The sequence below is a fragment of the Ascoidea rubescens genome, assembly GCF_001661345.1.
Source record: "Ascoidea rubescens DSM 1968 unplaced genomic scaffold ASCRUscaffold_7, whole genome shotgun sequence".
Lineage (NCBI taxonomy): Eukaryota > Fungi > Ascomycota > Saccharomycetes > Ascoideales > Ascoideaceae > Ascoidea > Ascoidea rubescens.
The window spans coordinates 678,045-704,347 of NW_017962919.1; the positions used below are offsets into that span (position 1 = coordinate 678,045).

Consider the following 26,303-nt stretch of genomic DNA (forward strand, 5'->3'; position numbering starts at 1 on the left):
CTACATGAGCAACATCTTGGCTGGATCTTCGATCAATTCCTTGACAGTCTTCAAAAAGGTAACAGCTTCTCTTCCGTCGAGCATTCTGTGGTCGTAGGTCAAAGCCAAGTACATCATTGGTCTGGAGACGATTTGGCCATTTATTGTGACAGGTCTTTCCTTGACACCATGCAAACCGAGAACAGCAGTCTGAGGGATGTTGATGATGGGAGTACCATAGAGGGAGCCGAAGATGCCTCCATTGCTGATGGTGAAGGTGCCACCAGCCATGTCTTCCAAGGTGAGTTTACCATCTCTGGCCTTTTTGCCCAAGTTTACGATTTCGTGCTCGACCTCCAAGACAGAGAGCGATTCAGTGTTTCTGATGACTGGGGTGACTAGGCCCTTGGGAGTAGCGACAGCTATTGAGATGTCCACGTAGTCTCTGAAGATCATTTCGTTGCCTTCAATGGAACCGTTGACAGCAGGAATGTCCTTCATTGCTAAGGTGGAGGCCTTTGCAAATAGACCCATGAAGCCAAATTTTATGCCAGTTTTCTTGATAATTTCGTCTTTGTAGTTTTTTCTCAAGTTCAAGACAGCAGACATGTCGACTTCATTGAAGGTTGTTAAAGAAGCGGCTGTGTTTTGGGCTTCTTTAAGACGTTCAGCGATTCTCAATCTCATTCTGTTCATTTTCACTCTGTTTTCAGATCTGGAGAAGGCAGCCTTGGGTGCGTTTTCTTGGATTGGAGCAGCTGGAGCTGGTTCTTTTTTGGGTTGGGATGGAGCAGTAGCAGGGGCCTTTTCTGGAGCTGGAGCAGCTGAGGGAGCTGGTTCGGATTGAGCAGGAGCTGGTGTTTCTGCTGGTTTGGCTTCTTCTTTTGGGGCTTGTTCCTTTGGAGCAGATTCCTTTGGAGCAGATTCCTTTGGAGCGTCCTTTGGAGGCTCACCTTCTTCCAAGACTAACAAGTCGTCACCAACGTTAACAGTGTCTTCGGGTTCGAATTTGAATTCTTTGATATAACCAGCGACAGGGGCATTGACTTCGACATCAATTTTGTCGGTTTCGATTGTTGCAATGGTTTCATCTTGGGATACATAATCGCCGATTTGCTTGGTGTATTCTTTCAAAGAACCTTCAGTGATGGATTCAGCCATATCGGGGACTTTGACAACAGTGGAGGCGAATCTGTTGAAGGATAGACTACATGGTTTGTATTGAAAGAGGTGTTGGTTTTTTAGTTGGTGACTGAAACCCTTGGTGTTAATTGTGGTGATGAGACGAGACTGATTTATCTTGATGAGATACTTTGTGTTTGAAGATAATACTCTTTGGGAAATTGAAAAGAGATTTCTGTTTGAAATTGCACGAATATTGTTAGAAAGCATTTTTTAGTTTATTTGAAATTTCACTGGAAAATTTATTAGAAAATTTAATTATAAGTTAATTATAAGTTAATTATAAGTTAATTATGAGATAAGATAGTAAAATGATAAAAGTTGATTGGAATTGAAAAAAAGATGTGTCAAAAATATAGTACATTCAACGAAATTCAGAAAGATTTCAACAGTATTTAATATTCAAATAAAGCAAGAGAATTGAGAAGAAATGGAGATGAAAAGAGGAGATATCTTTATAAATATAAAAAAAATAAGAAAATAAGAATTGAAATATGGATCGTTATTCCAATATAAGTTGGAGAGTATAAGTGAAGATTGAGAAAAGCAAAGAAAGACGGTGGAATTGTATTTCGACCGTTGATGAAGGCAGTTTTTCTGATTCGACCGTCCGGCGCGCAGACAGAATAGCCGGGTTCGGTGGACATGGCGGACCAATCACAGGCGCGCAAGATGGGATTTGGTGGGATTTCCTGGCACTCGTCGCGAGATCTGGCAGAAATTAAGTACTTATCGGCTCCGAGACCCGTCAGCTGGTGGGCGTGGCGGACGAGGGCAGGTCGAAAGAGCACCCTCGGATATGTGTCGCACGTGCGGACTATATACATACATATATACAGGAGAGAGTTGAGACTAGAGGGAGAAGGTGGACTGGGTGGGACCCTTTTCGAGGTTGATGTGTTTCAAGTAGAACTTGAAATCGTGTCTCTGGCGAAGGTTGGCTGCGATTTCTCTGCGCACGTTGAATTTCTTGTTGCTGTCAATGGTGGTGTGGAGGTAGTTGTAGAGCGAGAGCTTGTCCTTGTCAAAGTACAACTGGTTGTGGAGCGAGCCGATGGAAATGTGCAAGTTGTTGAGGTCGCCGAGGTGGTTGAAGGAGTAGTTGAACTGGTCTCTGAGATAGGTCTTGTATGTCTCTGAGACCTCGCTGAAGTTGGCTGGGTGTTTGATGGTGGGGTAGTCTGAGTTGAAGTCGTGGTTGATGTCCTGGGTGTCGTTGTTGAAGATGTCCATCACAAGGCCATTTTCGATGTTGTCTAGGACTTCGTTTCTGTAGGAGGACAAGACCTGGAGTATGCTGTTGTGTAGGGGCTTGAGTTTTCTCAAGGTGTGGCTGTCGAAAGTGAGAGCGAGGTAGATTGTTTTGCCATTGTAATTTTTGAAGATCTTTAGGTTTTCGTAGTTGAAGTTGAGACTGATGCCATTTGATTTGTAGTTGTTGTCGTTGTCATCGATGTTTTCAATTTCTAGTAGATTTATGTTTTCTCTTTTGAACTGGTCGAATTTGGATTGCAAAATCTTTGACATTTCATCAAGGCTCTCTTTTTTCAATACAAATCCATTGGACAAGGATAAATGTAGAGGTTTGACTTTACTGTATAGCAAGGTTTTCTCGTCCATTATGCATTTGAAACTTGGAATTAGTCTATTGAATGAGTTCTTTTGATTCAAGTCAATTGATTTTTCATCATTATCATTATTTTTTTCATTTTCATTTTGATTATCATTTTGATTATCATTATCATTATCATTATCATTATCTTTGGGAGGGGCAACTTTACTAATTCTTTCATTGATTGGAACCTTTTCAGATAGTTTTTTGGATAACAAGTTCATCAAGTAATCTCTGGTTATCGGTTTGTTGAGTCCACTATAGGAAGTTCTAGCTGGTTTTTGATTTTGGTTTATTAGATTGGTTTGGCCATTTGGTTTATTTTTCTTTTCATTTCGAAGCACTCTTTGGTTGTGTGGAAAGATGACTTCTCTGTTGATTTTATCAACAATTCTTTTAAACGCGTGGATCTTTGTCGTATTATAAGAAAAATTGCAGTAGATATACCCCTTGAGCAAATTTGATGACATTCTTTGTCTTTTCGTATCTTCTCGACTGCGTGGAGTGATAGCAAGACTGATATTGGACAATCTTCGTTTTCTGGCGAACTTGTTGACAATGATCGATGGTATGTCTGGTAGCTCGAAATCCTTATTCTCCTCTGCACTATCAGTATGATCGAGTTCTTCGCTGGACGACGAGTAATTGTCAACCAACTCCATTTGATCTTGTTCCAGCTCTTTCTGTCATCAATAGACTGAAAAACTCCAGGAAACTCATCAGGGAAGTGCATCCGCACTGCTGGAGTCTTTGCTCAGTGCATGCACACGCCGCTGCATGCAGAGACCCAGACAAACTTCTGGCTGCGTACTGCTGCGTTTCTTTCTGTCTGAGATGCACCTCTTCCACCAAAACCGCCTCCCGGCCCGTGACCGACGCGAGATCCGCCGCTCTGGTAAGCGTTCGCTGCGTCTGCGCTGCGTTTCATGGATGCACTGAAGCAACTCTCCCACACGCACAGGCCCCCACTTGTGAGCAGAGACCGCCACAGTGGACGCTAGGGGCCTGTCCGGACAGCGCGCGAAAGAGCCGGGACCAGTGCTGGGGATGGAGGTGCCTCTGGGTCTGGGATAAATAAAGAGGCTGCTGAGTGTGCTTCCTTCCTTCTTCTTTCCTTCTTATCACTTTCCTGCTTCTTCAAAGGCTCCTTTTCTTCTTCTTGCCCTTTGAGCTGCTTTCTCTCGTCTTTTTCACTCCATCTCTCCATCTCTTTATCTCGTTATTTTCTTATCTCTCTTCCACCTATTTGAATCCCCCCAACCTCAATATCCTCACTTTCATCTTTACCATTACACATCCATCGTTCTTCACTCTATTGCTATTATTACTGATACCTCTCAACATCATTTCTAATACTCGACTACACCTCTCTACACTGTCCTCACTTCTCCAGATCACCACTTTAAACTGTCCTCACTATTCTTCCATCTTCACTCCATTCTCCACCATATAACCCCATACTCCCATTATCCCACACACTCCCATATCCCACAATCCCACACTCCCAATAATACCTGACTTACAACTGACTCATTTATCTCACTTTGCCTTTATTTTTCTCTTAATTTGATTACTATTAACAATAGTAGTAATCTGTTTGTTTGTTTGTTTGTTTTTTCTTTCTCCCTCTCTCTCTATTCTCTATTCTTCTTTTAATCCTCATTTAAAATGGGTTTAAAATACACTGAAAATATCGAAATTAACGATAAATCAAGCCAAATTTACGTCTGCAAAAACTGTAAAACTCACTTACTAAAAAGTGACTGGATAGAAAGCTACGACTTTAGAGGTATTCATGGTGATGCTTTTTACTCAAACAAGCTAATAAACTACCTAATTAACAAAAACATAAAAATCAAAGAAATGATGACCGGTTACTACCAGGTCAAATCAATCAACTGCTACCAATGCCTATTAGAAATCGGCTGGAAATATATCAAAGCTAATGATCCATCTCAAAAATACAAAGAAAACAAATTTGTTATCGAAGCTGAACTACTAAACCAACTCAAGTTTAATTCAAATAACATCAATCTCTCTCTCAATTCAAAAAAAAATCTTTCAAAACTTAAAAATAGCAATCTTAATAATAACAATATTAATAATAACAAACTCGCTAATAAAAATAATAATCTCATTCTAAATCAAAATGATTCAAAATCAATTCTTATTAATAACAATAAAAACAATAATAACAATAAAAACAATAACAACAATAATAACAACGATAACAACAATGAAAACAATGACCTGGGAATTATCTCAAAAATTAATAACAATACACACTTTCCAAACACTTTCAACTCCTACAATAACAACGACGCTGATCTCTTTAATGACTACACTGTTTATAACATCTACGATGAATACAACTCAAACACCAACAACTCAATTAAAATTGATCTCGACCTCGACCTCGACCTTGATCTAAATCTCATCCCAAATAATGAAACTGACATTGAAATCGATTCAGATCTAGATTCCCTGCAGGAAAACTCCTCCATCGACCTATCAAACGATAAACACTCTTCCTCTACTAACAACATTAAACAAATCAACTCAATCAAAAATGACGACTCGATAGATTCCTCTCTCGATTCCTCTCTCGATTCCTCTATAAATACAACTATCGATAATACCACCATCTCATCCCTAAATCTCATCCTAAACACAAACAGCGACTATTCCCTCATCTCCATACAATCTCTAGCAAACAAACCTCCAAATGATAATCTCACTCCAAATCCAATCATAAATTCTCTAAATACAAGAAACATCACTCTCAACAACAACCAACTCATCTATCCTTATTTCAGAAGATCATACTCAAATCTCCCTAACCACCTCCCTTCCATTTCTAATCTATTCTCAAATACCCCAGATTTCAACTTCGTAAATTACTATCCCTCGCCTCTTCCAATTCCTCACAACAATACCCCAATTACCCCAATTACTCCAATTACTCAAAATAACCAAATTAATACCCCAAATACAACTCCAAGTATTCCCACAACAAACTCAATCATCAATAGCACCAGCACCAGCAACAGCAACAACAACAACAACAGCACCGGCATTTCACACCGTTCTTCTAATGACCCTTCAATTCCCAATACAGATATCAATACATCTTCTTCTCCTTCTGCTCCTCCTCCTCCTCCCTCCTCTTCAAATCAATCTTATCCTATCAACAATAGTAGAATTGGTAGACTAAATTCTATTAACCAAGGAGATCCAAATTGTTACTACTTTCCTTATTCCTAAGGTTATTTTTTTTTATTTATTCTTATTACTTAATTCCAACTTGGGGTTTTATTTCCTATTTATATCATACCATCATTTTTTAAATTTTATCATCTATTTTGGTTTTTTTGGCTACCATTCATAATCTTTAACTGGTATTTATTTATTTATTTATTTATTTATTTATTTATTTATTTATTTATTTATTTATTTATTTATTTATTTATTTATTTATTTATTTATTTTCTGTTTTTGTCGTCTTGGTTCTTTTATTTAACTATAACGTTAATTGTCTTTATTTTATTTTCAATTTTCAGGGTTTATCTTTATTCAATTATCTCTCTTATCTCATTCAACTGTTTTATTTCAACAAAAAACAACACTTCCACTTCAAATACGACTTTAAAGTCTTCATATTTTCTTTTTTTTATTGTTCTTCACTTCTTTATCCTATTATAATTTACTGTCTTTCAACACCATCAATCTATTGCCCATTTTAGTATACTGTTTTTGTCTATATTTTACCAGTTCAACTATCTTTTTCAAGAAAGTTACGAAATAATTCTTAGATTCTATATTTTACTTTACTTTACTTTACTTTACTTTACTTTACTTTATTTTATCATTCTAAATAAACCTTGATTTATCTATATCTAAATGAACCCACAATAATGCCCTACCAACTAATCCTTTCTTTTATTTATCTCACTTCTCTCATCCTCACATAGATAGTAATAAATGTCATGAACTTTGAATCAACCACTCCTGAACCGGAAAGTCGTGAGTTCGACTCCGCCATCTACCGTTTTAATCAAATTACAGCCCATAATCCATAATAAATACATTGTCCATAAAAGAATAACCCCATGGTAGTTTCTTTATCCCCTACATTAGTCAAAAAAAATTATCAAATGATCAGCTTTTTTATCAAGAAAGGAATGCAATCTTTAAAAAATCTTTACTAATTATATTTCTAAACTAAAACTACTATAAAAAATCCGCTAGCTAAAGAGAGACTAGCAGCACCAAATAAATTTCATCGTATTAAAAAAATTCATCAAAACTAGTAGCAGAATCAATACAAACCACCTCTTAATCTGAGAACCAAATGCAAAGTGGACTCCTTTTGAATGTTGTAATCAGAAAGAGTTCTGCCATCTTCTAATTGCTTACCAGCAAAAATTAATCTTTGTTGATCTGGTGGAATACCTTCCTTGTCTTGGATTTTCGATTTAACATTGTCAATAGTATCAGAAGATTCAACTTCTAAGGTAATAGTTTTACCAGTAAGGGTTTTAACGAAAATTTGCATACCACCTCTCAATCTGAGAACCAAATGCAAAGTGGACTCCTTTTGAATGTTGTAATCAGAAAGAGTTCTACCATCTTCTAATTGCTTACCAGCAAAAATTAATCTTTGTTGATCTGGTGGAATACCTTCCTTGTCTTGGATTTTCGATTTAACATTGTCAATAGTATCAGAAGATTCAACTTCTAAGGTAATAGTTTTACCAGTAAGGGTTTTAACGAAAATTTGCATACCACCTCTCAATCTGAGAACCAAATGCAAAGTGGACTCCTTTTGAATGTTGTAATCAGAAAGAGTTCTACCATCTTCTAATTGCTTACCAGCAAAAATTAATCTTTGTTGATCTGGTGGAATACCTTCTTTGTCTTGGATTTTCGATTTAACATTGTCAATAGTATCAGAAGATTCAACTTCTAAGGTAATAGTTTTACCAGTTAAAGTCTTGACAAAAATTTGCATGTTGAGAGTGTGGAGAGAGTTGAGATAAGTGAGAAAATAAGGGTAGATTGGATAAATAGATAAAGAAAAATAATAAGTAATAAAATTACTACAATAAAAAATAGTTGTTGATAAAACCAAAAAAATAACAAATAGAAGAAAGCAAAAAGCAGGAAATGAAGGATATTTATACAAATGGCGAGAACTTTGCCTTGGCCACCCAAAAAGAAACGGCGATTAGATTAGCAACCTCAGCGATAGACCTCAGCCCGTTATGGTGATTACAAATGCCGCCGCTCCACACAGGTGGTCTTACACATGCGTTCAATGCATTTCCCTGCAAGTACCAATCACCAGGGTCATTTGTGCCAAGCCCTCCACACTGCTGGAACGCTTTTAAGATGTGAGACATAAGCGGTAATGTGCTGGTGTTTCAAAACAATTTGGGTCATAGAATAGGGCGATGTAGCTCGAAGAAAGTGTCTATTTCTTCAAGAGCACATTGTGAATAAACCGAGCTCGATACCGATATCAGCTAACATTGGCACATGTATATCAACAGGTAATATGGAGACTTTGGGAGATTTGAGAATCACCAAACCAGGTCGTCGTCAAAGTCGCTTGGAGCAACAGAAGTAGCAGGGCTGGTGTGGTTTGTGGGTGGAGTGTCGCAGAGATCTCTGTTTGTGCCCAAAGGCGTTGCACAACCACTTGGTGCTTGTTTGTGTTGGTGTGTCTCGCTCAGCTTTTGTCTGCAACCTGTGTCGTGCTCTTGCCCTTGCTCTTGTTCTTGCTCTTGCTTTTCCTTGTCTGCTTCCTCTCCTTCTGACTGGGAATCCAACTCCATCACTGGTCGAGTGGGATTTACCCAGTTGTACACTGCTGTTGGCACAAAATGCAAATCAGACCCAATCCACTTGCGGTTGCCTCTGTGGCTGCTGTTGTCTGGGGCATAGTATAGTGGTGTGTTGGAGTAGATGGTCTGGAGACACTGGAGGTCGTCGTCTGAGAGATTGGGGGTTTTGACCACTCTGATTCCAGTGCTGAACGAGTAGGTGAACAAAACTGGGCCATAAAGCAGCAGGAAGTCAGGGAGAAACTGCGACAACAATCTGCTCAAGCCCTCAAGCGTCACACACATATCCCCATAGCTGTTGTAGCAAAAGAGACTGCTGCCGGTGTTGCTGCCATTGTTGCTGCCATTGTTGCTGCCATTGTTGCTGCCATTGTTGCTGCCATTGTTGCTGCCATTGTTGCTGTTGATGGTTGTGTTGGTTGTGAGATGTGCATTGCCAAAGTGGGTGTGGTTTTCATCTGGCATTGCTGACATTGCTGAGTATGGTGAGTTAGCTGAACTTTGCCGGTTTGCTTGCGTTGGCAGTCTGTGTGGAGATGGGTAGTGAGTTACAGGTGCAATTGACAGTTGGTGGATTGGGTGGTGAATGAACAGATACACAGGTTCAAGATGGATAGTTAAATAGATTTGGAATCGGACACTGGGATTGTAAGAGCTTTTATGTTTTCATGTTCACACAGTTTCAAGTGTTTTGCCCCTACTTTGTCTTCCCTTTTTTTATTTTCAATTTTCGTTTTTCGTTTCTCTTTCTAGATTTCTACTTTGTATTTTCTTTTTTAGTTTATTTGTCTGAATGGCTAATGGTTGTGTTATCTGGATTGCATATCTCACACTGGAATTACAGGTTTCAGGTTAACAACCAAAAATAGTTGGGATTTTTCTCAGTCAATGTTTCTTCGACTTAATACTCGACTTTCTCTTGACTCTCTTTTGATTCTCTTTCTCGATTCTCTCGCATTGTCCACCATTGGAACAACTTTGCAGCCAGAACTGTTACTGATGGCCCAAATCGGCATTTGGGAATCCGGAAAGCATCGCCGGTACTGTCCGTTGGACTCATCCAAGCAACGCTCGAACACACGAGTGCTCACCATCCTTTGCACCGTTTTTCCTTCCAAAACAGTGGAAACAGCTGGCTTTCCGGTTTCTTCGGTGTGTTTTGGCAGCTCGCCGAAGAAAAAATTGGAAAACACCAAACTTGAGGATGCAATGCCTGTTGCGTCACAATGCGTCCGTCAGCCGCAAAAGTCGAAACTCAAACTACTTCTGTAGTTTATCAAGGATATTATCAAAATACCATCACCTTCTTGTCATCGACAGATATATTACTGTAGAAAAATTGTCGAAATACAGGCAAACACAATTTATATATCAGAACTTAATTATCGAGTAGTTGGATTAACAAAAGGGAAAAATCATCATTATTTCCAAACTCAAAAACTCAAAAACTCAAAAATTCAGAAACTCAGAAAAGAGCTCAAAGGAGGTCGATCAAGAAAAACACATTTCCATCAACAACCTCGCAGTTTGTTCAGTCTCCTTGCTCTTTCCACCAGATAAGACACTATCGATTGAAGTGCCAGCAACGACATTGAATACTTGTCTTCTCAAGCTCTATCAACGGCACCGATACATCAATTCAATTAATTGCTATCAAATCACTTAATTGCTAATTATTTTGCACTCCCACAACTTCAAACAGTATGTAAATACAGTTTCACTACCATCAATATTGATTGTCTTTGAAATATTTTAGCTTTTCTGATGATTGCACATGTAAATTCTATGTGATATTATTTAATAGTCGGAATTCAAACTGGAAAACTGTATTTCTCTTTTGCAAAGAAATGAGAGCTTCATATTATCTATATCGAGTCTAATTTTTCTGAATATTTTGTTTTTTTTGGAATACCATTTTCATTCTCAGTCTTTTGAATCACCAGCTGTATTTTTCCGCTTTTAGCACAATTTCAGCTTAGATACAGTCCATGAGACATAAACTGCTCTCTTAATCAATCCATAAGCCAATCAAATGACTTGTTCACCGTTCTCTTACCCAAAATCGCAAAAATCACCGCAAAAGTAAAAAAAAAAAAAAAAAAAAAAAAGAAGCCTGATNGGTGACGCCTATATATGCATATTCATGCAGTTTTACAGCTACTTGCTCCACCCGTATCTGTGGTGTTTTTCCATCGGTGAATCAAAAAGTCAAAAACAGTGGTAAGAAATTAAAATCCATTTATTGTTTTGATATTTAATCTAATCAACTATTGTTTATCGATTTCGCTTACTTCTCATTCATTTCAAACAGATCTGTTTTATATTCTCCGATAAACTTCACACAGAACCCTGTCTCATTTCTCATTTCTTTTTCTTTTTCTTTTTCTTTTTCTTTTTTTCTTGAGGACTCAAAACTTGATAGCTTGAGAGCTTAAGAAACAGACAAAATGAGTGGCAGAGATCATTATAACCCAAGTCCAAATGGAAGAAATATATCAAATATGCAATCCAATAAGAATGTTTCCTTGAATATTATTAATAGAAATCCAACCGAGATTGATCTCTTATTCAACTATCTAAGAAACCCTTCTTCAATGACTCCAAAAACCATTTTAGGCTATATCGTTCATTATTTGCCTACACTAAAAAACGATAAAAATGTTTCTCTTTTAATTTCCTATCTTTTAATCTCTCCAGCTTTTTTTTTTAGTAATAATAATAACAATAATATCACAAAATCCACAAGTATAGGTCTTAATGATTCTTACTTGGTTATCGAAGCAATCAAGACCTCATTTGAAAAGAAAATCAAAATCTCTTTGCCAACTTTATCAATCAAAAATTTTTACAACTCGTTTTTAAAAATTATACTTCAATTTCATAATCTGAATATTAATCCTCTAGGTCAAAATTTAATAATCTCTGGCATCTTATTAGCTGATAACTCTCTAATTAATTATCGCTTGAAAATCCCTGAAAATATTTTTTTTTTCAATGATTTTAACCAAAAGATTTTACAAATTTATTCAATAAATTTAAAAAGGTTTTTCAACAATGAACTGTACATTTTGTTAAATTTCAAGTCTCTTGTCTTAAACAATTTCAATAATTCTCCTCTTAATTATTTAAACTATCTAAATTATATAAACAGTATCGATAATAATAACATAAATCATTTAAATAGAAATAAAAATAAAAATAAAAATATAAATATAAATATAAATGACTATAAAATTTTTGAAACAATGTTTAAAGAAAAGTCATTAATGGTCATTTCACTCGCTTGTGTTTTCAATTATCTATTACAACCAAATGTTCAAAATACATCTCAAATTATTCACTTTAAAAAAAATATCCCCAATTTAGAAATCTTATTGCTATCAATTAATCTACTATTTAACTCAAAATATGGATTAAGCAATATCAATTTACTCACCAATAGTAACAACTCAGCTGACAATAATCTTGTTTTAAAGCACTTGAACAGGTTATCCTTTTTAATTGAAAATTCAATTATAAATATTGGAAAAAATCTTGATCAGCAATACAGCAGTTTATTGTTTAACGCTAAAAACATCATATCGCTAATTCCATTGAATAATAAACCACTAATCGCTAAAGATAACCAAATCATTGAAAATAAATTGTTATTATTAGATTATACTTTAACTAATTTAGTCGACTACTCTAAAAATTTAAACAACTATTCATTAAACTTGTCAGATTCAGACAATGAGTTGAACTGGAATGTGATAAAAAACACAATTTTTTCAATTATTATTATCAATAAAAGCTTTACTGACTTGTCATTATCAACCAACTTTTTCTCAAATAATTTCAAAAATAGTGAAATTTCGTCATTTATTATAAACTATTATTCCAATATCTTGAAAATTTTATTCTTTTTGAATTTCATATTGAGTAAAATCGGTACTGGGGGATTTCAAAGCTATAAATTGATTTACTTAACATCGATGAATAATTTAATTGAGTTTGATTTGAAAACAAACGATAGAGAGGAAAATAAAGCAACAATCCATGAAAATTTAAGTGATTTGTTTTTAAGTTATATCCCCAACTATAATTCAAATAAAAGACCGCAAGAGTTGGATATTAATAATAAGATTATCAAGTCAAATCTAAACTTTTTATTGAATTATTGGGAGTATTTAGTTCAGCATTGTTCACAGCATTATTTTAACAATACTATACTACCGATTATAAATTTTTTTATAGAGAAACCCATAGTTGAGATTATAAAAGAAGGCCATAAAGATTTGCTAGAAAATTCGCATTCTGTTAAATTGTTGTCGTTAGGGGCTATTAAGGAAGGTGAGATCAATTTAATAAATTATTTGGAGATAATTTTGGGACAGTTTCCGATAATTTTGTCTTTTAATCAACTAAATCTAGCGATAAAATCAATTTCAATAGTTATTAGAGGAAATTACGATGCCCAGGATTATCGGCTTAATCAAACAATAGAAGAAATGTTTTTGTCCAAGATATATTTGAAAATCAACTCAATCAAAAGTGGAATCCCATTATCAAACCACAATTTAAATGACTTTGATCCACCATCGACGAAAGCAGCGATTGCATGCTGTTTGATCAACATTATTCCATACACGAATAGCGAAATTCTAATAGACTGGTTAAATGTGATATATTTCAACATAATATTCAGCCGAAGGAACGCACTAACTGGCAAAGAACAGGACTTTTTGGCTGATAAACTCTGGGATATAATCAGCGACAACTTGGGGGTCGAGAAGTCGAACATCGCGATAAACTGGTGGTACAACAAGGAGAAGATAGAGACATCATTGATTCCATCAAAGCTCTAGTAGACAGCAGGACTGGATGGTTTTATGTAGTTTTTTCTGATAGTTGATTTTACATTTGTTCTTTTCTCTCGCTGAGCTGTGTCAAAGGAAGTAGACGACGGCTATTGAGCAGCAATTTCCAGCAGCATCCATTGTAACTTTGAAACAGACTGAGTTCGAAGAGCTGGCGAATTGAAATAGCTACCATTTGCTGTAGCACAGAAGATATTCCCATATCGCTATCTCATATCTCCAGTTTCCAAGCTATCGCTCCTAGCGCGGAATGCGCGAGTATAAGAAAGAGCTTTGGAAGCTGAGGCCCATGTAGAAACAGCACCAGGAACAGCACTTTTCTTCTTCATCTTCTTTCTCTTCTTTCTCTCCAGCTTCCTCTCATCTTGCACTACTTCACTATGGCATCCAGAGCATTCACCGGCAAGTTCGCCAGATTCATGAATTCGGAAACAGGCCCCAAAACAATTCATTTCTGGGTACGTTGAAGCTGTCCTTTTCTGCTTTTTCTGTCTCTTGTTTTCTTTCTTTTACTAACACCAGTGGCAATTTGCTTACAACACAGGCACCAACATTGAAATGGGCACTCGTCATTGCTGGTATCAGCGATATCAAGAGGCCTGTTGACTCCCTTTCTGGAACCCAACAGTTTGCTCTACTCTGCACCGGTGCTATCTGGACTAGATGGTCCCTTATTATAAAGCCCAAGAACTATCTTTTGGCTTCTGTCAACTTCTTCCTTGGATCAGTCGCAGGAATTCAAATTGGTAGAATTGTTTACTGGAGAAATTCCCAAGGGGATTCAATTGGTGAAATTGCTCAATATATTGCAAATGGTAAGGCTAAAGAAACCAAAGAGGTTGCACCAGCTCCGGTTATTGCTAAAATAATTGAAAAGGCATAGATCAAGAATTGCAATGATTTAATAATTACTTAATTTAACAATTAAATTGCTATAAAATTATGTTTTGAGGAAAATTTTACATTTTAAAATTAGAATTTTTTTCGTTTCTTTTCATCACAATTGTATTTTTGTTTTCTTCTTATTTTAATTACGATTCCTGTTTTATGGTTCTACTTTATTTTGTCTTTTGTTTTTATATTTTTTATCTTTATTTGATTCTGTTTTGTTTTATCATTCATTTTAATTCATCAAAATAAGATATCTTAACTATGAAATTACTTGAAAATATTTCTTACACGTTTGATCCGTAGATCTGGTTTGTTTATGCATGCAGAAACACGCGTCTATGTAAAAATGACCATGATTGAGGTACACATGAAAGCTATATACATTATTTGCTTTCATCTTCTTTATTTTTATCTTCTACTTGATCTTTTAGTTCTTTATCTTCTTTATCTTCTTTATCCTCTACTTCATCTTTTATTTCATCTTTAGATTCCTTCTCTATATTTACTATATTTTTATCTTTTTCTTCATTGCTTTTACTTTTACTTTTACTTTTATTTTGATGAATATTTACTTGATTTTGTTTTTTTAATTTAAAACTTTCCATTGCTTCATCAATATCAGGAAAGGAAGAAAGCAAATTAATCTGATTGTTTAATTCGGAATATGTTTTTATTTTATAATAGGCATGTACAGTTTCGAAAGGAGAATTGTAATAAATTCTAAACTGATTTGAATCGGAATCCAAAATAATATCGTAAATGATGGCATACAAAGACAATAGGTTGAAAATCTGCAGTTTATCTAGATTTGAATTATTCTCAAACAAGAGACTGTTTGATTCATTTTTATAAGAATCGAAATCAGCGTCAATTGTTAATTTAGAAGAAATTTCTGGAGATGAGCTGATTTTATAAAGAAACCTCAAGGCATTTTTGGCTTCCAGATTCTCAGAAAAGACTAGGTTCATTCTCCCAGTATCTAGTTCGAAATCTTTGCCAAAGTAATTTAAACGGGATCTTAAAATGGTGTCCACTTTTTTGTTGAAATGAAAGACATCTCCCTGATAACCACTTAGAGATTTTATTTCCAAGGAAATCGAATTAAAGAGTGGATTCATTGCTTGATACTTTGTAAATTGAAATTTTGTATTGTATTTCGATAAGGCATTGAGTATAGAGTGGTGGGTATATGGATGGTTAAAATTGCAAATTATACTATACATGTCGATATTTGATTCAATTACAGTATATTTATCGATACCAACTATGCCAACGTTGTTATTTTCTTTAAAATTTTCAGCTAGAAATGTGTTTTGGATCTTATAATTAACGAGTTTGGGTTGTATAGCACGTTTAGAAGTGAAGAAAAAGGAGGGTCCATTAGAAGCAGCAAATCTTTTGAATATCTGATCAGGCAACATTTTATGAAGATAATGAAGATAATGAACGATTCGAACAAAAATTGATCTGAATATGTAAACAAAGAGAAAACGAATATATATACTCTCAGATAGAGATATGATTGGTAGCTTTCTGTGAAGAAAATCTACAGAAAAACCGATGCGAGCGGGTAACGGTATTGGAGCAGAGCCGTCGGAGTGGACTTGAAATGTAATTTAGAAGCAGAACTCAGAAATGTAGCAGTGGTGGTCAATGAGAAAAAGAGCTAGAGATAAACATCAGACTCACTCAGGTCGCTGAGCTTCAGAGCAGGGGAGTCTGGAGAAGCGTAGGCGTTGACAGTGAAATCGTGGAGACAGTAGGGACAGGTATAGTGGGAGGTGGAGGAGGAGGCGCCCGAGAAATAGTGGCCATTAGAGGAGGAGCTGGATTGGCTGCTGTTGAAGATTGTCTCAACCCACGATAGGATGCAATTGGAATGGTAGATATGATTGCATGACAATTTTATGATTTTGTCATTTCTGGCAAACGTTTCGTAGCAGATCGAGCAGATGTTTGAGTTGATATAATAGAACGGATTCTTGGTAATGGCATTACCGAGTTCGTCAATCTTATTAGTGTTCTCACCGCTGTTCGAGATATTATTACCATTATAATTGTCATCACGATTATTATTATTGCTATTTGTACCAGTGTTGTCACTGCCGTGAAAGCTGCTTTTTATATTGTATTTGTGGATTGAATCAAACAATAGCTTGTAGGTCTGGCAGCTGTTGTATATTTTTGAGTTATTTCTTCTTTTGATCAAGTAGTTTTTAGTATACTTGAACAAACTTAAATTAATATAGACTAACAAATTAATGTAGATTATGTTGAAAAAGTTTGAGAGTAGGATGAATCTGAAATTTGCAATGAAAAAAACGATTATTTTTGAGATGAAATAAAACCCAGATATTAGAGAGGTGGATGTATGAACAATCAATAATGCCAAATTGTTTTTCAAGTACGATTTTAGTAGAAAATAGGTAATTGATATCGAAGAAACCATGCAAAGCAAATTAACATCGTTGAATACTTTATCTATTATGACATATAGAAAATCAGCTAAATGTAGTTTTGAGTTGAAATTGTCGATGATTCTCAGTATAAATTTCAGTATCATTTTGCGTATAGTGTGATAATACTCGAGGATTTTAGTTATATAATTGTGATATTACAGATATACAAAAGTTCAGGCACAAAATCTGGAAAAGAAAAAAAAAACCCACAGAAAACATCGTTGTATTTATATATTGCTCATGCAACTGCCAGTTACTGATGAAATTGTGTCGAGTTGAGTCCAAACAGAATACCAACGAGAGATAAAGGGATACTGAACAATGCTGGGGTCGATCTGTTGTTTTTGTGTGGTTAATTAATTATCTGCACTACAAGCAGCACCTCATTTCGCTTTGCTGTTCTTCTTTTTTTCATGTAAGAAGCTAATTAGTGTTGGGCAGCAGCTGCCTCATTCTTTCGCCCCAATCTCTCGCCGAGGCAAGTGTGTGCCAGCACCAGAGTCGCTGGAAAACCTCTTGCTGTGTTTTTGTTCCATCTTCCTGATCTCCTCCACCAGCAATCCCTGGGCTGTCCTAGGTCGCGTTATTTGACCCATCCCACCAAGTATCTTCAGTTTATCTATTGTCTTCACTCACCACTCTTTAGTCTGTGTTTCTCTCCGGTATGCTATTGTATGCATACCACTGCGCACAGTCGTGTGTTTCTGAATGATGCTGTCTACTCCGCAGACACGGATACATCCACCACCGGAGGTCTTCTTTCTGCGGTGACCACGCTTTTGTTCAGAATCTCTGGAATAACCCCAAAGGAAAGAAAGTATCTGCTCTTTATCTTATCTCCAGCATATATTTAATTCTATATTATATCGCATCATTTTGTCTTATCTTATTTTATACTATATTACATTATATCACAATGAGCGAACCCATGGAGGTGGAAGGTATGTGGTTTTCAGCTATGGCGGTCTCGTTGTGTGTGAGTTTTAGAATGAGAAATTACTAACTTTGATTTTAATTTTGTTTATTTACTTGCTAAATAGTTGAGCCCAAAATTGAAAACAAACCCACCAAGAAACTAATTAATAAGGACAAAAAGAAATTTGAAGTTAAAAAATGGACAGCTGTAGCATTTTGGAGTTGGGATATTCAGGTCGAGACATGTTCGATTTGTAGAAATCACTTGATGGAACAATGTATCGAATGTCAACCAAATAGTATGGGGAATTCATCTGAAGAATGTATAGCTGCTTGGGGTGATTGCAATCATGCTTTCCATTTTCATTGTATTTCAAGATGGTTGAAGACTAGAAATGTGTGTCCATTAGATAATCGAGAATGGAATTATCAAAAATACGGTAAATGAAAAGGAAAGGAAAGGAAAGAAAAAAATAAAAATAAAAATAAAAATAAAAATAAAAAGCTACACTATCTTAAATTTAATATACATTTATTCAATTAATTGATGAAGCGATCGTCGATTGTCGATTGTTTGTTTAGCATTTGAAATTGACAGCAGATTGATAATATTTCTCGTTTCGTTTAAATGATCCAAGGATCTCGAAATCAATACAATTCTCCTTCAATTCTTTTAATATTTCTAAATTATTTTCAATATTATTAGCGTTGTTATTAGCGCTATTAACATTGCTATTACTAAAAATTTCAAAGAAAAATACATATTGCCACTTTGCTAAATTGGAGGGACGGGAGTTAATTGTAGCTATATTTAGTTTGAATTTATTGAAGATTGTTAAGATTTTGGATAAAGAGCCAACTTTACTATTTTCGATATTGAAAACTATCAAGCTAATGAATTTATTACCAAGTTGGTAATCATTCAAGAACTTTTCATTGCTAATTCCATCATCATTACTAACTTCGTTATCATTAGTGAGGATTAAAAAACGTGTGGTGTTATTAGAATCGTCTTCGATGTTATTGTATAATATTGGAACGTTGTGAACTTGGCTTGATATGAGTGAACCAATGGCAGCACAATCATCTTGGTCTGTATTTTTAATTAACTCAGCGGCTTTTGACGTTGAAGAGGTGTCTATTTTTTCGAAATTTAAACCATTTAGAAATTTATTGCATTGTGTCCAAACCTGAGGATGTGTATATATTTTTTTAATCTTTGATAAATCCTTCTGATTAGTTATTAAATTATGACAAATTGTAACAAATTCTTCACCAACCACTCTAACTTTTTGTTTTAGAATCTTATTATGATTGTTATGATTGTTATTATTATTATTATTATTATTATTATTGTTGTTGTTGTTGTTGTTGTTGTTGTTGTTGTTGTTTGAACCATTTAATTTCAAATGCTTTCTTCCATTGACAATATAATTACTGTTTCCATTTAAACTTTTCTCTTTTAAAACATCGTTATTAGGTCTTTTTTTGATAAAATAATCACGGAATAAATCATAAGAAAGCACCACTGAACCATTAGTTGAGTTTTCAAATGGAAGAACTGAATAATTAATTTGATCTGTATTGTTGGCTATGACATTAAAGCAATCGCCTATTGTTCTTTGGGGGATATATTCAACTTTAAAATTTTTTGAAAATTTTGAAAATTTTTGAATCGCTGCTTGATGAGAAAAAGTTCCTGGAGGACCAAGATAAGCTACTTTTATCGTTTTAACTGTTTCTGGACTTGTCATGATTATAGAAATAAGCCAAAAGAAATAAGTAGAGCTATAGTACAATAAAAACACAAAGAAAACAAAAAAAAAAGCTAATATACAGTCTGAAGAAGAATCTGAGGCAAGGAATAGAATAAGATATGATACAGAAAGTGATAACCAGCCTCACAAATCTCCATAAATCATGTATCTGGAGATGGATGAGTCTTTGAAATTTCACTCAAAATTCTTTCAGCAGCAACACGCACTTATTGTTTCTCTTCCGGAGACGCACCGGTGCTCCATTTCCGCGTCTCCGTCTCTCCACCTTCCACCTCTCCGTGTTGCTTGCTGCAATAGCAAGCACATATTATTACCGATAGAAAGTGTTACTATGGTTGCGAACATGACAGAACTAGCGTTTCTTTCTGCTAGGTCGCGCGTTTTTTGCGCGACGTCTCTCCTTGAGCTCCCGCTGTTTGCGAATTTCCTCCGCGCTCCGAAGCTCTCTGCGGCCGGTACCAGCCTTGACAAAGCCCTTTACCGCTACACCACGGTCGACCGCGGACTCAACCTTCTTGCGCTGGGCCTGGTAATTGTCGCGGAACTTGTCGGGCTGTCGGGGTGCGGTCACCTTGCGGTGCTTGAACCGGCGGCCGTGGTTGTCTTCGGCCCCGGCGGCAAAAGCACCAGAGGAAGCAGCGTCGGTGTTTTCGCGCGCGCCGGCCCGCAAGCTAGCCCTGGAGATGTGCTGCTTCTGTCGCCACTCGTTAAACTTACCAGCCTTGTAGGACGCTGGGATTCGCTGGCCACTCTCCCCCGTAATGTACCTCTTGTCGGTAGACTTGGAGTTGATGTACTTGCCCTTCTTCTTGTCCCAGCGCATCGTCTGCTTGTTCACCTGCACCTTGTCGTCGTTGTCCAAGTCAAAGCGCGCGTCCAGCATGCCGTTCAAAAAGCCGCCGCTGGTGTTGTCGTTCACCGCCAATTGTCGGTCCTGGATGCTGGCCGTCGAGGGATAATGCGAGAGATAGTTGGCGTCTTTGAATGTCTTTCTCTTTTGCTTTTGCCTGTTTTGGTGCTTCACATCTTCAGCAGTTTCAAAGCCGTTCAACATGCTCTCGCCATCTTCCTCATCACCTTTGGCATTTCTTAAAACACTGTATCCAACTTCATCTCCCCCCACGTTTTTGCCTTGGAGAATCTCATCTTCAATATTGTGTGTTAGCCCTGCGATTCTTTCCTTTTCTAATAGTTTTTTCTTTTCTTCGGCTTTTCTTCTTATGGGTGCAATTTGTCTTCTTCTTTTGTTCATAAACTCAATCATTTCTTCATTGTTCTTATTAAATTCAAACACTGTAATCTTATTTTTCCGGTTTTGCAATTTTTGCAAAAAAATATCCTTTTCTTTTTCCAAGTTTTTGCCAAAAAGTAGATTTTGTTCATCCCAACCATTGTTGACCAACTCTTTAGATCGCTTTATCGATTCATTAGATGCTGCAACTCTTGTCCTCAAGTACAATTTCTCTCCCTTTTTAGACACATCTTGAAGAGTTTGCAATTCATAATTACTCTTAATTATACCATTGAAACTCTCAATATAATCTTCCAACTCCATTCTAGGCACAGACCCTAGCACCAATCTATCATTGTATGATACTATCGGTTCAACAAACTCACCCACGTTTTCATCTTCCTTTCCTTTTCCTTCTGCTTCCTCTATTCTATCCTTTAATATCTCGCATTTTTTCTCATGCATTGTCGTTAACAATACCTTTTTTCCCAAAAAGATCTCTAAATCTAATAAATACGGCAATTCTTGTTTCTCTAATATCGAATATGCCCACCCTTTATTACCTGCTCTGGCTGTTCTACCAATTCTGTGAATAAATATCTTAGATGAACTTGGTAATGAAAAATTTACAACATTGGATAACATCGGTATATCAATTCCTCTAGCTGCAACATCTGTAACAACCATTATATAACTTAATCCATAAGAAAACTTTTTAATTTCCTTATTTCTAGCCACTTGGTTTAATGAGCCATAAATACCAGAAATTATACTATATCCAAATTTAATCAATAAATTGCTAACATATTCAACATGATGTCGTGTGGGCACGAAAATAATAGTAGAATGCTTAGATATAACTTGGTTCACAACTGGTTTCCTATATTTTCTTTTATTATTATTATTCTTCTTATTGCTCTTATTATTAAATTTTCTATTTTTTTTTTTATCCTTTTCTTCCGATTCAAAATCAGATTCGGATTCATCATTCTCATATGCACTATTATCAAACTCTTTAATCCTCTTAATATCCTCCTCATTTGGAAACGGAACCTTGATAACCCTTTGCAATAAATACAATAATATAGACTCCTTCTCACTTTTCTTTGCACTTAAAAACGCCATTTGCAAATCATCAGAAATCTTAGTCTCAGAATCTAATCGAACTAAAACAGGATTACTCAACCCTGCTTTAGCAAACTCAACCAACGACCCTGGTAATGTGGCCGAAAATAACAACGATTGTCTATTCGAAGGCAACGCAACTAATAACTCATTCAATTGCTCGCTAAATCCCATCTCAAATAATCTATCTGCTTCATCAAATACAATATACTCAACCGTCTTTAAATCTAAACTCATCTCAACTTTTAGATGCAAAAATCGCCCAGGTGTGGCAACTATTATATCTGGATTACTTAGAATCGAACTAAATTGATCCCCCAATGAATCACCACCAACTAATAAAACACTTCGCAAATCCGTATTCTTTGAAAACTCTTTAACAACTTTAAATGTTTGTAGCGCTAATTCTCTAGTGGGCGATAAAATAATAGCTCTTGAACCAATTTTGGCTGAATGAACTTTTAATCTCTCCACAAGTGGCAAAATAAATGCTGCTGTCTTGCCCGACCCAGTTCTTGCCATTGCAACAACATCTCTCCCTTGGATAATTAATGGAATAGTCTTCCTTTGAATAGGCGTTGGTTGCTTATATCCTTTCTTGGATATATTAATTACTATGTTTTTAGAAAGTCCAAATGATGCAAATGACCCATTCTTGGGTTTCTTTACACTGGACGATGAATCAGCGGTAAGATTGGTGATTTTTTCATCTCCACTATCATCATCCTCATCATCCGATAAGTTAATCTTGGGCATTTCTTTTAAACCCAGGGTCTTTTTCTCACTCTTTTTTCTATTATCTTCTTTACCTTTATCTTTGCTTTTACTATCATCAATTGTCACCTTGGAACCAGCCTCACTATCTGAGTCTTCCTCACTTGAGGACTCCTCATCACTCGAAGATAAAATCTCATCTTGAATTTCAATCTCACTGTCACTTCCACTATCTGAATCACTATTTAAATTGTCAAGCGAACTCTCTGATTCATTACCAGATCTTACTAAATCCTGTGCAATATCAAACACATTCTCAATATTTCTGTCATCATCATCACTAGAAGACATTGCCATTTAATTGCCTACCTAATATTCTGTTCTATTCCACCTTCTGTGCGTGTTCTATGAATTTTTATTCCGATGAAAAGCAGAAAAAAAAAATTCACAAAAAATTTTTGAGACCAAAAATACGGTTCTATATTTATTTTTTTAGTTCGAGATGAAAAATTTAAAGATTTTGATGTTTACCAAATTTTATCCAAAAAAAAAGAAGATAATTGTAACAAAAAACACCCTCAAATGAATAATTACAATCTTGGGCTTTTGCACTCCTATCTATTGATTTTGAGTCCCTTTCAATCGTTTAAGGCTTTATTTCTTGATGGCGTATCAAATGTTGGTATCGAGAAATCTTTAATCGAACCAATATCGTTGATTTTAAAAGGTCAATCAAATCAAGTGTTATCACTTGAAATCTTCAAAGATTTATTATTTGATGAAGAGTTGATAAAAAAAAAGGTTGTTTTAGAGTTTGGAAATGATACAAAAAAACGTCTCAATGTCTGCTTTAAAGACTATATCAATGCAATCTTCGATAATATAGAAGAGTCCGATGATCTTAATCAAAACGAAAAATTGTTAAAGAAACATTTAATTTTAATTTTTGCAGTTTCTTTATTGCAGTTGTTTCTTCAATTAAATTTTACTGGTCCTAAAATTAACGAGGAAAAAGTTTCAGAGACAGTAAATCAATTTTTCAAACCGATTATTCATGAAAATGATAAATTGGCTGATCAAATTTCAGAAGAGATATCTAAAAGCTTGAATTTAAATGGCCAATTTATTTACGAATTAACTAACCATCCATTTTTGTTACTATTTTCTTTACATTTATTAGAAAAATTATCTTTGACCGAAAAATCCTTATTAATAAGTAAGGAAATCGATGCTGAATCGTTATCAACTTCGACTTTAATTAATAATAATAGAAGTGAAGACTCTGACAATGTTTTATTAGCAGCTTCAAACTGGTGGAGGTCTAGAGCCTTGCAAGTTCATATGTCTTTATTCTTTGAAATTTCCGGTCCACACGTTGTGGTTTCATCATTACTTTTAAACAAAACTCTATTGGATCCATTGATACATGAAATTAATAGAGATAATATTGCTGAGAATAAAAATAACGAATTAATTAAAAATTTATATGCAAGATATTATTTGGAAAAAGTGAGAAGTTATTTACAAGCTGAAACTGAATCATTATGTTTGAATCCTTTGGATGACTTGAATGATATAACTGGTTTTCAAATGGCATTGACTGGTGCAAAGGCTAAAAGAACAAAGTATCAGGAAAAATCAATAGCCAGCTTGATTTTATTAGCCCTATCTTCCAATGAGGATTTATTTGATGATTCCCATCTAATAAAGTCAAATGATAATACGATTGAAAATTTTAAATTAAACTCCGATTACATGTTGGAAAGACCAAAATATGAAGAAATTGGGGACAAAACTCTTATTGAAAATTTTAATCAAAATTCTGTTGACAGCGAAACCAGTTCCACTTTTTTTAATGCAATCCCTCTCCTATTAGAAAGTGGTTCTATTTCAGAGGATTTGAGAAACTTGGATCCAAACAATCAACCAAGATTGAATGATCTTGATAATATTCAATTATTATTGAGATTGGCAATTGTAAGACAGACATCTCCATCAAAAGATCCACTTGCTGAAGAAGAATTGTTGTCAATTGTTCAAAGAATTTTATTTACATCAGAAGAAGATATCAAAACAAATGGGTCCAAAACCAACTGGTTAATTTTTTCAAAATGTCTATGGGAAAGATCATTAATTGAGTCAACCAAATCTAAAACTTTGGAAAGAGGTATATTGCAAATGGAGGCATTGGTTGAGGAATTGGGGATGTCAATGAATCATAAATATATCCCTGAAATTGGAAAAAATAACAAAGATGAACAAGATTCTGATATAAGCGCTGAAAGACTAAGATTCGTTTATCAATTACCTTTATTACCAAGATGGGCAATGGATGTTGAATTAGCTGAAAAATATATGTCTGTGGGGCTAATAAAATCTTCTATTGAGATTTATGAAAGATTAAAATTAACTAATGATCTAGCCTTGTGTTACATGTCTATTGGACAAGAAAAAAATGCTGAAAAGTTATTACTTGAAAGAATTGAGAAAAAACCGGATGATGCTAGACCGTATTCAATTCTAGGAGATATTAGACAAGATACAACTTTATGGTTTAAAGCTTGGGAAGTTGGAAAATATTCTAATGCCAAAATATCTTTAGGTAAATATTATTATTACAATAAAAAACATAAAGATTTGGCAGAGTCTATGAAACATTTAAAAGATGCATTAGCAATAAATCCCTTGAAGAAAAACAATTGGTTTTTTTATGGATGTGTAGCATTAGAGGCTTTGGATTATGAAACTGCAGCACAGGCATTCACTAGATCTGTTGCAATTGATGACACTCAAACATTTGCTTGGTCTAATTTGAGTTCAGCCCTAGCAAACTTGAACAAAAATGAAGAAGCATTGAGTGCTTTACAAAAAGCCGTTAGAAGCATAAAAGATTCTAATAAAAGTGGCAGTAAACTCTGGGAAAATTATTTAATAATAAGCTCCAGGTTACAAAAATGGAACCATGTATTGATAGCTGTAAAACAACTATCAAATTTGAAGAAAGATTCTTTAGGGGAGAAGAGTGTTGATCTTCCAGTAGTTCAAAAACTTGTTGAGGTTTTGGTTGAAAAGCCCTATCCAACAAATGAAAATGAAAAACTTACATTCTTTCAAAAAGATTGTATTCAGTATGTTTGTAATGATTTACCCAAATTAATTACAACAAGTACAAGATTATGGAAAGTCGTTGCAAAAGTTGAATTGTGGAGAAAGAAACCTTGGGAGTGTTTGGCTTGTTACGAGAAAGCATTCAGAGCAGTAATACACGATCCTAACTTGTCTAGTGAACAGGACATATGGAATAAGGCCGTTGAATGCTGTGAAGATTTGGTTGCTTCATATGAATCTCTTGGTGAGCTTCCAGGAAAATATGGAGCAGATGATGTGGTTTGTAAAAATTGGAGATACAAGTCAAAATCTTCTATAAGGAGTTTGATGAGTAAAGGGAAAAGAACGTGGGAAGATTCAGATGGCTGGGAACGTCTTACAAAACTTAAGGAGCATTTGGGACTTTAAAAAAGAATGAAATGATTTAAATCGTTTTTTTCAGCCAAAGTGACAAAACTAGTTTATAATTTTTGAAACATCTATTATAATAATTCTAATAAAAAAAAAATAAGATTAAATGAAAAGAATAAAATAAAATCTCAATAGAATTCTAAAAAAATTGATGCAAAGTAATAGTTTATTTTTATACTTTTAAAGGTAGTAA

At 35.2% G+C, this 26,303-nt stretch overlaps 13 protein-coding genes across 13 annotated transcripts; 5 read left to right on the forward strand and 8 right to left on the reverse strand.

Annotated features, from left to right (window-relative positions):
* On the reverse strand, positions 1 to 1,371 carry KGD2 (dihydrolipoyl transsuccinylase; the record flags this gene model as incomplete). Its single annotated transcript, XM_020194579.1, has 2 exons — positions 1 to 1,171; positions 1,292 to 1,371. The coding sequence occupies 2 exons, from the start codon at positions 1,369 to 1,371 to the stop codon at positions 1 to 3; spliced, it is 1,251 nt and encodes a 416-aa protein (XP_020047110.1).
* Positions 1,372 to 1,906: 535 nt separating this feature from the next.
* Positions 1,907 to 2,776, reverse strand: ASCRUDRAFT_76167 (uncharacterized protein). The gene has a single exon (XM_020193367.1). The coding sequence runs from the start codon at positions 2,686 to 2,688 to the stop codon at positions 2,014 to 2,016; it is 675 nt and encodes a 224-aa protein (XP_020047111.1). The 5' UTR covers positions 2,689 to 2,776; the 3' UTR covers positions 1,907 to 2,013.
* Positions 2,777 to 4,441: 1,665 nt separating this feature from the next.
* On the forward strand, positions 4,442 to 4,762 carry ASCRUDRAFT_35406 (yippee-like protein; the record flags this gene model as incomplete). Its single annotated transcript, XM_020190604.1, has 1 exon — positions 4,442 to 4,762. A coding segment is annotated over one exon (321 nt), but the record flags the coding sequence as incomplete, so codon positions are not given.
* A 2,329-nt stretch (positions 4,763 to 7,091) lies between these two features.
* UBI4 (ubiquitin) lies at positions 7,092 to 7,784 on the reverse strand (the record flags this gene model as incomplete). Its single annotated transcript, XM_020191824.1, has 1 exon — positions 7,092 to 7,784. The coding sequence occupies one exon, from the start codon at positions 7,782 to 7,784 to the stop codon at positions 7,092 to 7,094; it is 693 nt and encodes a 230-aa protein (XP_020047113.1).
* A 549-nt stretch (positions 7,785 to 8,333) lies between these two features.
* Positions 8,334 to 9,589, reverse strand: ASCRUDRAFT_76169 (uncharacterized protein). The gene is made up of 2 exons (XM_020193368.1): positions 9,020 to 9,589; positions 8,334 to 8,983 (listed from the first exon to the last, which is right to left on the reverse strand). The coding sequence occupies exons 1-2, from the start codon at positions 9,091 to 9,093 to the stop codon at positions 8,356 to 8,358; spliced, it is 702 nt and encodes a 233-aa protein (XP_020047114.1). The 5' UTR covers positions 9,094 to 9,589; the 3' UTR covers positions 8,334 to 8,355.
* Positions 9,590 to 11,066: 1,477 nt separating this feature from the next.
* Positions 11,067 to 13,466, forward strand: PEX8 (Pex8p; the record flags this gene model as incomplete). The annotated part of the gene is made up of 1 exon (XM_020191825.1): positions 11,067 to 13,466. One exon carries the CDS (start codon positions 11,067 to 11,069, stop codon positions 13,464 to 13,466), a length of 2,400 nt encoding a protein of 799 aa, XP_020047115.1.
* A 216-nt stretch (positions 13,467 to 13,682) lies between these two features.
* On the forward strand, positions 13,683 to 14,373 carry ASCRUDRAFT_76173 (mitochondrial pyruvate carrier family protein). Its single transcript, XM_020193369.1, has 2 exons — positions 13,683 to 13,936; positions 14,023 to 14,373. The coding sequence occupies exons 1-2, from the start codon at positions 13,859 to 13,861 to the stop codon at positions 14,359 to 14,361; spliced, it is 417 nt and encodes a 138-aa protein (XP_020047116.1). The 5' UTR covers positions 13,683 to 13,858; the 3' UTR covers positions 14,362 to 14,373.
* A 379-nt stretch (positions 14,374 to 14,752) lies between these two features.
* On the reverse strand, positions 14,753 to 15,790 carry ASCRUDRAFT_81171 (uncharacterized protein; the record flags this gene model as incomplete). Its single annotated transcript, XM_020194577.1, has 1 exon — positions 14,753 to 15,790. The coding sequence occupies one exon, from the start codon at positions 15,788 to 15,790 to the stop codon at positions 14,753 to 14,755; it is 1,038 nt and encodes a 345-aa protein (XP_020047117.1).
* A 123-nt stretch (positions 15,791 to 15,913) lies between these two features.
* ASCRUDRAFT_150503 (uncharacterized protein) lies at positions 15,914 to 17,196 on the reverse strand. Its single transcript, XM_020189283.1, has one exon. It carries the CDS (start codon positions 16,930 to 16,932, stop codon positions 16,036 to 16,038), a length of 897 nt encoding a protein of 298 aa, XP_020047118.1. The 5' UTR covers positions 16,933 to 17,196; the 3' UTR covers positions 15,914 to 16,035.
* A 548-nt stretch (positions 17,197 to 17,744) lies between these two features.
* HRT1 (SCF ubiquitin ligase complex subunit HRT1) lies at positions 17,745 to 18,191 on the forward strand (the record flags this gene model as incomplete). The annotated part of the gene is made up of 2 exons (XM_020194578.1): positions 17,745 to 17,769; positions 17,869 to 18,191. The coding sequence occupies 2 exons, from the start codon at positions 17,745 to 17,747 to the stop codon at positions 18,189 to 18,191; spliced, it is 348 nt and encodes a 115-aa protein (XP_020047119.1).
* A 130-nt stretch (positions 18,192 to 18,321) lies between these two features.
* On the reverse strand, positions 18,322 to 19,497 carry PHA2 (prephenate dehydratase PHA2; the record flags this gene model as incomplete). The annotated part of the gene is made up of 2 exons (XM_020190603.1): positions 18,322 to 19,047; positions 19,213 to 19,497. 2 exons carry the CDS (start codon positions 19,495 to 19,497, stop codon positions 18,322 to 18,324), a joined length of 1,011 nt encoding a protein of 336 aa, XP_020047120.1.
* Positions 19,498 to 19,873: 376 nt separating this feature from the next.
* On the reverse strand, positions 19,874 to 22,942 carry DBP10 (ATP-dependent RNA helicase DBP10; the record flags this gene model as incomplete). Its single annotated transcript, XM_020190581.1, has 2 exons — positions 19,874 to 22,677; positions 22,756 to 22,942. The coding sequence occupies 2 exons, from the start codon at positions 22,940 to 22,942 to the stop codon at positions 19,874 to 19,876; spliced, it is 2,991 nt and encodes a 996-aa protein (XP_020047121.1).
* Positions 22,943 to 23,173: 231 nt separating this feature from the next.
* On the forward strand, positions 23,174 to 26,107 carry EMW1 (tetratricopeptide repeat-containing protein EMW1; the record flags this gene model as incomplete). The annotated part of the gene is made up of 2 exons (XM_020194580.1): positions 23,174 to 23,426; positions 23,478 to 26,107. The coding sequence occupies 2 exons, from the start codon at positions 23,174 to 23,176 to the stop codon at positions 26,105 to 26,107; spliced, it is 2,883 nt and encodes a 960-aa protein (XP_020047122.1).
* Between the last annotated feature and the right edge of the window lie 196 nt (positions 26,108 to 26,303).